This window comes from Hyalella azteca, unplaced genomic scaffold, assembly GCF_000764305.2.
Source record: "Hyalella azteca isolate HAZT.00-mixed unplaced genomic scaffold, Hazt_2.0.2 contig6408, whole genome shotgun sequence".
Taxonomy (NCBI): Eukaryota; Metazoa; Arthropoda; class Malacostraca; order Amphipoda; family Hyalellidae; genus Hyalella; species Hyalella azteca.
The window spans coordinates 424274-438659 of NW_025936571.1; the positions used below are offsets into that span (position 1 = coordinate 424274).

Here is a 14386-nt window from a genome sequence, read left to right on the forward strand (position 1 = left end):
AAAATTAATTAAAACATCATTAATTCTAACTGGTAACTAATAATAACTAATAATAACTTGTAGCCGCCATTTTCCATTTTTTCTGAAACTTGTAGCAATAGAATTTGCCTACTCGACGCAGTTTATTTCACCAACGTCACAGCATTTATTGGTAGCCCTTGATATATATACGGATGCCTGCACTAAAGCTATTCGGTTCGTTATATTTATTGTTTGATTTCGTGATATATTGATTATCCTGTCAAATTATTGTTAGGTCATATATTATTATTTCATGTAAATAGCGTACCTTTCTTTTTGTATGTTTTTCTTAGGTATATTTGTCATTTCTTTCTAGAAAACCGTCCGTCATGGAATGTTCGTTCTTATCTTGCCATGATGGCGCCGCATGGAATAGCCTAGCAACGTTTCTAGAGGACTATAAGAAAGTCCTTTGCATAATTAATATAACTAATAATAACCAATATAACATTAATATACTACTAACAAGTAATAATAACTAATATATACTATTAATAAATAATAATAACTGATAACTAATAATGACTAAAGATAAAGAATAAGTATTAACAAACTTAAATATAAATGCTTGCAATTTAATCATACAAATTCTTATTCAAGAATTTAGTTGCACTAGAGCAATACAGCTCAAAGAAATAAATGGCTCATATTGACTTCACCCATAGTACGGTCAGCTTATGAACGGACGTAGCACAGACACGCCAAGGTGAGTCAGGGTGACCCACACAAGATGAAACATGCATCTATTTTTGGACAATATTCCACTCATTTCTCGGGATGTAACTGCACATTATACTCTTTGTATAACTTTTTGTTGTAGCATGTTGCTCAACTTCAACTTAAATAACTTTTATTGAAAAGAACGAACGGCAAAGTGCATGTGTTTGACTCATGAACAAATTGAAGTTTATTTCGCGGGATGTAACTGCTCATTATACTCTTTGTATAAATTTTTTGTAGCATGTTACCGTACTCTACTTGAACTTAAAATACTTTTATTGAAAAACGAAGGGCAACGTGTGTGTTTAATTCCTGAACAACATTAGGTTTATTTTGCCATTAATATGTATGTGAAGAATATTTCAAAGAGGCATATTTATGTGGACTTTCTACATGTCCATAAAGGCCGTCAATTAAGATACTGAATATTTCTAAGTATTGATAGAAATTTAGCTGTGTAACGGCTTTAAATTATTTACATCCACAGCATTTTACGAATTATATATGTTCCTAGTTACACTATAACTGGGATATAGTTTTGGATTTATTTATCAGAGAATTTTTACGATAGTTCTATTTGTATGCCATTCTATTTTCTCTTATATTTTGTCAGATGATGCCCTCTGCCAGATGATGCCATATTTGTTTAAAGTACTAGTATACCGCTAGTGTAGGTAGTTTAAATATTATTGCAATCACACAATATAGTTCAAAATATTATTGCAATTACACAATATAGTTCAAAATATTATTGCAATTACACAATATAGTTTGAAATATTATTGCAATTACACAATATAGTTTAAATATTCTTACAATTATACAATAGCGTTGAAATACCAGTATTACATTAAACAATATAGTTGATATACCATGGTTATGACGGTATAAGCAGACAATGACTCACGAAAGTATCGCTGATGCCCCCCAAGACGATGGAACATTCCGCGTTCACAGTGAACGTCTGCAGGTCTACCGGCAGCCTGAACGCCGCGTTCACGTACGCGTGCGCGTTCACCGCACGCGGAGTGATCTTGTATGAACGCACCTGAACAATCATATATTAAAAATATTATCAATTAAAATAAAAATCTATTAAATTAAATATTTGTACAAATATTAAGAATGCAGTCTGGCATTAGCAACATTTTTCACCATCCACGAACTGAAATGAATGGTGCTACCACTGCCACACTTCCGGCATCACCACCCGCCACCACCACCCGCCACCATCGTCACCGCCACCGCCGCCCTCACTTAAGGTCCCATTGACATCACCACCGCAACCCCACCCGCCACCACCACCTCAACACTCGCTACCACAACCCCATCCATCACTACCACCCCAAGCGCCATCACCACTCGCCCTCAATTATATTCCCACCGCCACCGCTCGGCACGAGCGCCACCAATACCCCACCTGTCACGCACTACCCCACCCACACCACCACTCACCCCACAAGACACATCTCAAGACACATCTCAAGACACATCTCAAGACACATCATAAGACACATCTCAAGACACATCTCAAGACACATCAAAAGACACATCGCAAGACCTACACATCGCAAGACACATCGCAAGACACATCTCAAGACACATCTCAAGACACATCTCAAGACACATCGCAGGACTCACGTTCCTGACAGAGGAGTTGGCGACGAGCTGCCAGTGTGAGGCCAGCTCCTCAAGGTACTGGTAGCCCATGAGGCCATCAGGCCCCGGGGAGGACACCCGCAGGAAGAGGTCAATGCAGCGGGCCAGGGTCACCCCCGCCCCAACCTCCACCCGCGCCCCGTCCGCCCTCACCCGCTGCAGGTCCGCGATACCGGACAGACTTACGTAGCGGGCATACGGGCCGTCGTGCTTGTAACCACCCCATACACCACCACACCACCCGCCACTCACGAAGGTGTAGTCTGATATCTTAGGCAAGATAAGGGACAAGATAAGGCGGCCGTCCAGCGGCCGTTGCAGGAGCTCGGCGACCTTGTAGCGCTCTAGGGCCTGCGTGCGGACGTCGGCGACGGTCACCTCCGCGTTGACGGCCGCCAGCGTCACGAACACGTCAGACGGGAAGGACGGGTGCTGTCTCTTCAGGGCCAGGTTGCCTGCCCACGTGCCCGTCTGGGCAACAGGGCACGACGCATCAATGGGGACACATCAAGAGGGATACATTCAACAGGGACACATCAACGGGGACACATCAACAGGGACACATCAACAGGGACACATCAACAGGGACACATCAACAGGGACACATCAACAGGGACACATCAACACAAGGTAGAACTATACGTTATGTACAAGGTAGAACTATACGTTATATCCAAGGTAGAACTATACGTTATTTACAAGGTAGAACTATACGTTATATCCAAGGTAGAACTATACGTTATGTACAGGGTAGAACGTTATTCACAGGATAAAATTCTACGTTTTTAATTAGAATATAGGATTATATGGTTGAATAAATAATTATCATAGTTTAAACAATATTAACGATGATGAAATATAGGTCTACAAGAAATAGGTCTATAATAAATAGGTCTATAAAAAATAGGTCTACAAGAAATAGGTCTATAAGAAATAGGCCAATACGAAATAGGTTAATATAAAATTAGGTCTATAAGAAATAGGTCTACAAGAAATAGGTCTATAAAAAATATGCCTATAAGAAATAGGTCTATAAGAAATAGGTCTATAAGAAATAGGTCTATAAGAAATAGGCCTATAAGAAATAGGTTAATATAAAAATTAGGTCTATAAGAAATAAGCCTATAAGAAATAGCTCTATAAGAAATAGGTCTACAAGAAATAGGTCTATAAGAAATTGGCCTATAAGAAATAAGTTAATATAAAAAATAGGTCCATAAGAAATAGCTCTATAAGAAATAGGTCTATAAGAAATAAGCCTATAAGAAATAGGTCTATAATAAATAGGTCTATAATAAATAGGTCTACAAGAAATAGGTCTACAAAAAATGGGTCTATAATAAATAGGTCTATAATAAATAGGTCTACAAAAATAGGTCTGCAAGAAATAGGTCTATAAGAAATAGGTTATTATAAAAAATAGGTCTATAAGAAATAGCTCTACAAGAAATAGGTCTATAAGAAATAGGTCTATAAGAAATAGGTCCATAAAAATAGGTCTATAATAAATAGGTCTATAATAAATAGGTCAATAAGAAATAGGCCTATAAGAAATAGGTGAATATAAAATAGGTCTATAAGAAATAGCTCTATATAAGAAATAGGTCTACAAGAAATAAGTCTGTAAGAAATAGGTCAGTAAGAGATAGGTCTACAAGAAAGATTTATAAGAAATAGGTCTATAATAAATAGGTCTACAAGAAATAGGTCTATAAGAAATAGGCCTATAAGAAATAGGTTAATACAAAAAATAGGTCTATAAGAAATAGCTCTATAAGAAATAGGTCTACAAGAAATAGGTCTATATGAAATAGGTCTATAAGAAATAGGTCTACAAGAAATAGGTCTATAAGAAATAAGCCTATAAGAAATAGGCCTATAAGAAAAAGGTCTATAAGAAATAGGTCTATAAGAAATAGGCCTATAAGAAATAGGTTAATATAAAAAATAGGTCTATAAGAAATAGGTCTACAAGAAATATGTCTATAAGAAATAGGTTAATATAAAAATAGGTCTATATGAAATAGCTCTATAAGAAATAGCTCTATAAGAAATAGGTCTACAAGAAATAGGTCTATCAGAAACAGGCCTATAAAATAAATAAGTTAGTAAGGCAACGCACCGGCGCCGGTGTTGCCCAGCACGAGGCGAGTCTTGCCCTCGATGTCCTGAGACAGGATCCTGTAGGCGCCCTGGGGGAGTGAATAGAATAGAATAGAAGTGTCGGCGCTGAAGAAATAGGCCCATGGCCTGTTGCCGATTCTTGAACTTTTCGTGACTTGATTCACAAGGGATCCGGCCTTTGGAACCCGATCTTTCCATAACTGACAATTGATTGAGATAGATGCTGGACTTATTGCCTGGTCCATAATAGTACTTGCACTGTTATAAAAATCAATGTTAAACGGTCTCACCGGTGTTCTAGTGGACGGCCGACGAGTGAAAAGAAACAACGCATGGCCGTTTTTATTAAAGTTCAACACTAGAAACCTGTACAATATCTGAAGAAAAAAAACGATTAACGGCTTCTTTTCACGTGGCGGCCGGCCACTAGAACGCCGGTGAGACCGTTTTTTTACAGTTATTTCGGACAGTGTGAGTAGGAGTAGGTACTTAGGTGGACCACGTCAGTAATGACGGGGACAACGGCAGTAATGGTACCTAGCTACAGTCCTACTCACTTAAGATGCTAATAACCTCCACTAGATGAACCACGTCACGAATGGTAGCTACAGTCCTACTCACTTAAGATGCTAATAACCTCGAATAGATGGACCACGGACCTTCAAGTCGACAGGCTGATACCACTTGACCGCCCCGGTGTCCATCACGATCTCTTGGTTGAGTTTGGTGGCCAAGGAGGCCACAGGACACGATGTGCCGCACGACTCGCGGCACGGGCCTCCCGACGACGGACACGTCTTCTGATAGGCCTCCTGTGACCACGAACGGCTTGTGAACGATGAATATCGATCGTTCACTAATATTCATTATTCTATGCTATCATTTGTTCTCATATGCCTTTTTGTTCATTCTGGCGAAATTATTTTATTACGTCTGGCGAAGCTGTGCTTGTAACATTTAAGTCAGACCTGTAGCAGTGGGAACCACGTAGGACGAGGTCAGGTCTGAGCGGCTGTGGGTCGAGGTAGTCAGTCGTGTCCCGCCAGCCCTACAGTGAGGTTCTAGCCTTAACTCACCTCGCTCCGTTGCTCCACTAGCGATCTTGTGCCCTAGCGCTAGTTACTGTGGCTGTGCTCTATATGCTCCATCAAGCTGTGTAATGTCTCTCGTGCTTGCTGTACTATTTTATTCAACGTGTTGCTTTTAAGTTTTCTTTTCTGGAATAAAAGGCAAGTTTTACTCGTGTAACCGAAGTTTTAATGAATGAACATCCCAGTGCAATAAAGTGAACTTTTTACAAGATAGTTGCCGGCGTTTGGCCGTTTAGCTTCGATCATCCTGATAAGATTAAAGGTAGCGGAACACGTCCGGTGACAGGCTTAGTGGTTGTCAGTAGGCCGGGTCCATCACACGTCATAATTTATGGCTTAATCCATGTCCATCACACGTCATCATTTGTGGCTTAATCCATGTCCATCACACGTCATCATTCGTGGCTTAATCCATGTCCGTCACGTTATCATTTATGGCTTAATTCATTTACATCACATTGTCGTTTATGGTTCAATTCATGTCCATCACCTTTTCATTTATGACAGAATTCATATCTATCACTTTTTCGTTCATGGCTTAATTCAAATTATTATCACGTCACCAACCACATTAAATTAGTCAACATGAACTCTGAGGTCGTTCCGAACTCTGAGGTCGTTCTGAACTCTGAAACGTTCTACAATTTACGAGTCTACCCACAGCAAAGTCTAAACTCAATATTTTCTATGTCTACTTATACTAACAGCCAGGTCCCACCTCTACAGGTCCCACCTCTACGGCCAGGTCTCACCTCTACAGCCAGGTCCTATCTCTACAGCCAGGTCCCACCTCTACGGCCAGGTCTCACCTCTACAGCCAGGTCCCACCTCTACNTTACTAACGCCACCAGCGAGGTACGTGGTCCTTACTAACGCCACCAGCGAGGTACGTGGTCCTTACTAACGCCACCAGCGAGGTACGTGGTCCTTACTAACGCCACCAGCGAGGTACGTGGTCCTTACTAACGCCACCAGCGAGGTACGTGGTCCTTACTAACGCCACCAGCGAGGTACGTGGTCCTTACTAACGCCACCAGCGAGGTACGTGGTCCTTACTAACGCCACCAGCGAGGTACGTGGTCCTTACTAACGCCACCAGCGAGGTACGTGGTCCTTACTAACGCCACCAGCGAGGTACGTGGTCCTTACTAACGCCACCAGCGAGGTACGTGGTCCTTACTAACGCCACCAGCGAGGTACGTGGTCCTTACTAACGCCACCAGCGAGGTACGTGGTCCTTACTAACGCCACCAGCGAGGTACGTGGTCCTTACTAACGCCACCAGCGAGGTACGTGGTCCTTACTAACGCCACCAGCGAGGTACGTGGTCCTTACTAACGCCACCAGCGAGGTACGTGGTCCTTACTAACGCCACCAGCGAGGTACGTGGTCCTTACTAACGCCACCAGCGAGGTACGTGGTCCTTACTAACGCCACCAGCGAGGTACGTGGTCCTTACTAACGCCACCAGCGAGGTACGTGGTCCTTACTAACGCCACCAGCGAGGTACGTGGTCCTTACTAACGCCACCAGCGAGGTACGTGGTCCTTACTAACGCCACCAGCGAGGTACGTGGTCCTTATTAACGCCACCAGCGAGGTACGTGGTCCTTAATAACGCTACTTCAGGAACTTCGCGTACTTTTCTAACACAGCAATTCTAAATATGAATGCAAACGAAAAATAAATGACATTCGTCGTCACCACACCTCTACAAAAGATAGAATCTATCATCCTGCAAAGGCCTCGACAGGAATATGTCCGAAATTATATTAAGGTAGGTATCGGTTATGCTGGAACTGCAAAGCAGTTGCAGCATAACCGATAAGACGCCCTGACCATACTTAAACTACTCAAATAATTCATATAAATATCATAGAAGCATACCCATATACGCCGCCATGACCATGCCCGGAGAGCAGTAGCCACACGCATAACGCTTACCCATACGCCGCCATGACCACGTTTAAACTATTACAAACTAACACAAATAATTCATATACATTAAACATATCATAGAAGCATACCCATACGCCGCCATGACCATGCCCGGAGAGCAGTAGCCACACACATAACGCTTACCCATACGCCGCCATGACCATGCCCGGAGAGCAGTAGCCACACACATAACGCTTACCCATACGCCGCCATGACCATGCCCGGAGAGCAGTAGCCACACACATAACGCTTACCCATACGCCGCCATGACCATGCCCGGAGAGCAGTAGCCACACACATAACGCTTACCCATACGCCGCCATGACCACGTTTAAACTACTACAAACTAACACAAATAATTCATATACATTATACATATCATAAAATCATACCCATACGCCGCCATGACCATGCCCGGGGAGCAGTAGCCGCACTGCGTGCCATAGAAGCCGGCGAGGCTGCGCTGGAGTTTGTGGTAGCCCGCGTGGCGGTTGCCGAGGCCCTCGATGGTCTCGATGGACCAGCCCGAGCACGCGTACACCAGCTGCTGGCACTGCAGGTGGTATTCAGAGATATTAAGGCGTAAAATGATTTTGAGGCCTTATTATTAATAAGATATTAATAATATTATTAATAAGATTGATATAATAAGATTGATAGTAAATTATTATTAATAAGATACTTACAAAGATATTAATTAAAGCGTAAAATGATTACACCAGCTGCTGGCACTGCAGGTTGTATTCAGAATATTAAATGGGTAGAATGAATCGAAACTTTCTACATATCAGAAAAATTGGGGGTAGAATTAATTGAAACTGTCTCTATATTAATTGAAGAATAGTGACATTGGGTATTAATTAAGGGATAGAACTAATTGAAATTGTCTCTATATTAGTTGAAGGATAGTGACACTTTCTTACCGACAGCATGAACAGAAATATGACCTGGCTGTGTTACTCCCCCATTTACCTCAGCCAAAATGGGTCAGGATCACCCATACAAGAGCAAAAAGTGTATAGTTATTTGGAGAGATTCTCACTCATTTGTATCATTTAAATCTACGAAGTATTTTAATGCACGCAGTCAATTAATATTCGCACTTGAGGTTTAGAAATTATCGAGTTTCTGTGGAAAGTGTGGGCACGCAGTAATATCGGTTACTTGACATAAGTACATTACTAGTGTTCAGATGTTAAATAATGAACACAAAATAGCTATACCAGCTAGCGTGTTCAAAATTATTCATCAGGTTGTGTCCAATTTATGACGTTCGCCTCCGGCGACCAAAACTATCGACTGACCGACAGTTGTAGCTGCATACGACTAGACAATATGACTGGAAACTACGACTAGACAATATGACTGGAAACTACGACTAGACAATATGACTGGAAACTACGACTAGACAATATGACTGGTAACTACGACTAGACAATATGACTGGAAATTACGACTGACAGTATGACATGCAGTATGACTGGACACTACGACTGACATGCAGTATGACTGGAAAATATGACTGGACACTACGACTGACTATGACTGGACACCACGACTGACATTATGACTGGACACTACGACTGACAGTATGACTGGGCAATATGCCTGGACACTACGACTGACAGTATGACTGGACATTACCAGGACCACCATCAATCATCAGAAGCACTTCATACACTAAGTGAACACAGTTTATAACTCAGACCCGAGTCATTCATTCGCACGCATTACATTAATACCGCACTTTTTTGCAATACGGCAAATTTGTGATAGGTATGTCGTTTGAGTTGCTCAAGTAAACCTAAGTTTGATTTTGTTTCCATAAAAGACTAAAATGTGCAAGAAATGAAATTTCCAAGAGTAAATACTATAAACTAGAACAATATACTTACGCAGTTTCGAAGCCTAAGATGCGGGTAGCCCTACATCAGCTTTATCGTCAGTTAATCAAGTCTAAATTTCAGACAAAAATACATCTTAGCGACGCCTGAGTGAAGAAATAAGAATTAAATGAAGTAAATAGTAAGGGGAGTAAGTATTGAATGAAGTAAGCAGCACCGAAAGCAAGTATAGCACAGAAAGCAAGTAGCAAAAAAAGTAAGTAGCACAGAAAATAAGTACTAGCACAGAAAATAAGTAGCACAGAAGGTAAGTAGCAACAGAAAGTAAGTAGCAAACGAGGTAATAACTAAAGGAAGTGTGAAGTAAATGAATTAAAAAGTAATTAGTTAATTACCGCGTGTAGGTTGAAGGTGCGCACGTTGCCTCCGTCAGCAGCGAGGTCGGGCACGGTGGCTACGACGGTGCAGGCGCCACACCCGCCCTCCCGACACAGCGCCTTGGTGCCCTTAGCGCCCGCCACGTCCCGGATGAAGTCCACGAGGCGCATGTGAGGCGAGACCGACGCCGACACTGCGTGAGGGGGGCGAGGAGGGTGGAAATGTGATACATTATTAATAACAGAGCGATTATCGGGCCACCAGCAAGTGCAGTGCACGGTATCGGGCCACAAGCAGGTGCAGTGCACGGTATCGGGCCACCAGCAAGTGCAGTGCACGGTATCGGGCCACCAGCAAGTGCAGTGCACGCTGCACGGTATCGGGCCAGTGCAGTGCACGGTATCGGGCCACCAGCAAGTGCAGTGCACGGTATCGGGCCACCAGCAAGTGCAGTGCAAGCACTGCAAGGTATCGGGCCACCAGCAAGTGCAGTGCAAGGTATCGGGGCACCAGCAAGTGCAGTGCACGGTATCAGGCACGGTATCACGGTACACGACACTCAATACTCACGCGTGTATTTCTCTCCGTTGATGAAGAATGAGACGCTGCGGCCCAATTGCTCCAGTTTATCAAGTTCGTCGTTTTCCTGGGGAGCCATCATTACCTAACTAACCTAGTTAACTTCACTCCAATTAAATCAATGAAACAATGCTATCTGAAATACAAGAATGACATAAAATTAAATATGCAACTAGCTAAGTGAAGTAACAGAAGTCCGTTTTACTGCAGTGTGGAATTTATTTCTTAGTTAGCATTCAGATGACAATCAAAGTTGATAATTTTCATGTAGAATTATTTCCACAATATGAACCTCCCGCATACCGAAGTTAGCCTAGATTGCGCTTCGGGACAAAGCTCCTAAAAACGAGTTAGTAGCGCAAAACCGATGCCGATTTTCTAGAACATAGTAATCTTGCTTCAACTTTTTAGTAAATTGGACTTGGGAATAGTTGGAGGGCGCTCAAAATCAAAAAGAACATCATAAGAATACTAAAATTGTTATCCTCGCATTCGAAGAACAAAGAATTGAAGGTCTAAACCATTCATGAACTTCATCGCTGACCTCTCCAAGCTCACGTTTAAACTAACTTCGAAGCAAAATTGTACGTAATCGACCAAGAAACAAACTTTTAAGATAATTCTGCGGAAAACGACTGATATTTGTTCGTTCATTTATTCACATTTAAATTGTCTAAGGACTAGTATTACGCGAGTTATCACTGGTACAACCACAGTTTACACTACTTTATCTTTTTGAACTGTCCTACCGTAGCTTTGTGGACTAACGTCACAACACAGCTGCAACCACAACCCTACTCCACCTTACTCAACCCGTCACTAACTAACAGCTAGCCTAGCTAGCCAGACAAGCCGTCTTTGTGACTAGGAGACACCGACACGAGTGGCGACTATCCGGAGTTATGCTCAGCGTCAAGGTCAAATAAAATGAGCTCTTTAAACAACGATAGTTACAATAGAAGTACGGCTGCGTCAGAGCTGTAGTACTGCTACATTAGAACTGTTTAATTAACGCCGATGATCGTCTGCTAACTTCTACAACAAACATTACATCTGGTCTGAAAAAAACAAAAACAGTGATGTCATAAGCCGATGATAAGGCCGATTTTTTCATATACAGGGTGTTTCAGAATTAAGTAACCCTTTTAATTTGTTAATAAATAAAAAACTAAGAACGTTATGAAGTTGAAACTTGTTTTATTTAAAAGAAGAATATTTTCATGGTAATATTGTATCATAGTTACGTCATTATCCTGTATAGCTTGCTAAATTTGTGTTTAATTATCAAGCCTTAAATTTTCATCATGATTCGCTACAGCAAAGAAGAAAGAACAAAAATTATCGCTACAGTCAATAACGATGCCAATAACAGAAGTTCAACGTGATTACAGGATCCATTTCAAAACAAGGATCCTTCAAAAAACACATTTAAATATCTTTATCGAAAATTTGCGGATATCAAAAATTTGCACTCTCGTCAGAAACACTAATGAAGGTGAAGAGAAGAGCCCTATTTTGTCAAAACAATTGTGGTGGGCATTTAAAAGATATTATATTTAAAAACTAGGATACAATATTACCATAAAAATGTTCTTCTTTTAAATAAAACAAGTTTCAACTTCATAACGTTCTTAGTTTTTTATTTATTTACAAATTAAAAGGGTTACTTAATTCTGAAACACCCTGTATATAGCTGGGTTGAAGACTTGTGAAGTCAGAAGCATCTCCATGGTCTTGAGGTCTATATTAGGAGGTCTTCATTCCTTCTGATTGTTGTGAAGCCCCACAAAATAATGTTCATATAGTAAAATTATTATTATTTTACAAAATAAATAGCGACTAATTTACTATAATGTGGCGATGGCGTGATTATATGAATGTACATAAGAAAACCATCCAACCAGTCATTATTAACTCAAATATGATCATAAATCTTAATTTAATGATCAAATCATGTATAAATATGTATATCTCCTCAGTTGCGGCTGATAATGTTACAGTCAAGAAGTGTTGTAGGCTACGTTCTTCAGGCTCAGGGAAGGGATCATGATAGTCCATTCGAAGCACGGCAGTGGTGGTCTCCGACAGGCGTCCCTCCTCAGTCGTGGCGCAATACTAACCGAAACGATTACACCTTCTTCCACGAACGAATAGAAATATTAAGTATAACTCTGTTATAAGTTATAACACACAGAAATTATACAATTTATTAAGAAATTATCTGCAATCTGTCAAGCAGTTTTGTCTGACAGCTGTTACATAATCGCGTCATCAGTTCATGCCTGGTCTTACACGAATATTAGCATTTATAGACGGTGCACGTACGTTATTCAACCCAAAAGTTTATGATGAAACGAAAATATTTCTATAACACTAAAATTATTTTAAATATAATGATTTTGTCAGCGGCGAATTCCATTTAACATCAGTGATTTTACGACACAAATAGTAACCTTGGACTAACGTGTTGAGCCAATTCATCAGCTATTAAAAGATATGATATTACTTAGGTTTCATGTCAGCCTAATCTTTTGTTGAAGCATCTAATTGCTATTAGTGTATCTAAATTCGTGTGCAAATCGGTCTCCGCTTCTCCAAGCACAGTCGGCTCATGGCTGAGTGGGAGTGTATCTTATGACGCTTCGATGCCTGTGAGCTACAAACATTATTCTCATGTCCAGCGACGCAAGAACAATGGTTTGCAAGTGCGTTCACGTGAAGCACAAAACCGAACGTTGGCGTCTCCTACTGAACTCGAATGTGTGGTGAACTGCAATATCTTGCATGTTTTGTCCCTACAGCTATAGATTTAAATCACTCTTTTACACTTCATTGCTTGCGTTTAAGCATTTATCGCTGTTTCTCCTAGCTGTGGAACATTCTCGGGAATATTTGCTTGCAAACTTTAATATACAGCACTAAGATCTTGAACTGTTATGCCATGAACCTGCATTGTTAATATCTTTTGAAGCTAAAGCAAAGATCCTTTTCACGAAACGGTTTTCATGGAACAGGCACTTTCATAAAACATAAGTTGCGTTAGTCAAAAAGTTCATTTATTATTTACTATTATATGAAATTGAATTATCAAGAAATTAATATCGAAATTTTCTGTTGTTAACTCCATGGTGCAAGGTCGTGAATTCATTTGAAATTTCTAAATTTTATTTCAACTAATCCATACTTCAATAGTGATCAATGCAGTTTCATTGGCCGACCCAAAGCATAAGCTAGAAGCTTAGCCGATTATTCGTCTCGTACACATTCTCCCTCGCAGTGCCGTATATGGTAATAACTGGCGCAATGGCACATGTGGAATAAAAATATAAATAACGTTTGATTTATGTAAGCACATTATGAAATTACGATGAATTAGAAAACTATAAGCTACCACTTTACAGCGGTTATAAAGTTTGCAAATAAATGCTTACTGTATTGTTTTGTTAGTGAGCTGTTTTCACAACGATATAATCAGAAACTTTACGTGTAGGCGATGGTTCCAGCGAGTGTTCAAGCGCATATGAACCCAGTGCTGCTCTGGGTTCTCTTGCGGTCGATGTGATCACATTGGTCTTCATGATGTTTGCAGGATGAATCTTTTTGTGAAGTATGGATGCAAATAATATAGTGACCATGGTTGAACCATGAAGTGACAGGGTAGGATGAATCTCTTTGTGAAGTATGGATGCAGATAATATAGTAAAATAAAATAAAATATTGCTTCCCCTCGAATTAGCTTGAAATTTTTTTTCTGAATTTATAATAAACATTATAGAACAATCGTTACCTTACTAGCCAATGTTAAACAAACAAACTTAGCCATAAGAAATTCGTTATTCGTCTGAAAAAATATAAATTGGGAATCATCCATTATTTTATTCGCTCAAGCTGTGTTGTGAAGCGAGCAAAGCGTGAATTTGGGATTTTAGTAAAGCGAGCTGAGATCAAGTAGAAACCACTTCCGTCATTAGTAGTTTCCGTATTTTAGAAATTCTTACTTTTAACATTTAATCATTGTATAGTTAGACGCGAC

The 14386-nt window shown here is 40.5% G+C and overlaps 1 protein-coding gene across 1 annotated transcript in view; it reads right to left on the bottom strand.

Moving 5' to 3' along the window:
• Positions 1-10492, bottom strand: part of LOC108682927 (xanthine dehydrogenase 1) — a 30078-nt gene extending 19586 nt beyond the window's left edge. Inside the window, exons 1-7 of the mRNA XM_047880821.1 lie at positions 10345-10492; positions 9792-9967; positions 7945-8105; positions 5184-5352; positions 4527-4592; positions 2653-2871; positions 1649-1789 (exon numbers count right to left, since the gene is read on the bottom strand). Of these exons, the coding sequence (XP_047736777.1) occupies positions 1649-1789; positions 2653-2871; positions 4527-4592; positions 5184-5352; positions 7945-8105; positions 9792-9967; positions 10345-10435 (1023 nt within the window). The 5' untranslated portion in view covers positions 10436-10492. The remainder of the gene's footprint in view (positions 1-1648; positions 1790-2652; positions 2872-4526; positions 4593-5183; positions 5353-7944; positions 8106-9791; positions 9968-10344) is intronic.
• Between the last annotated feature and the right edge of the window lie 3894 nt (positions 10493-14386).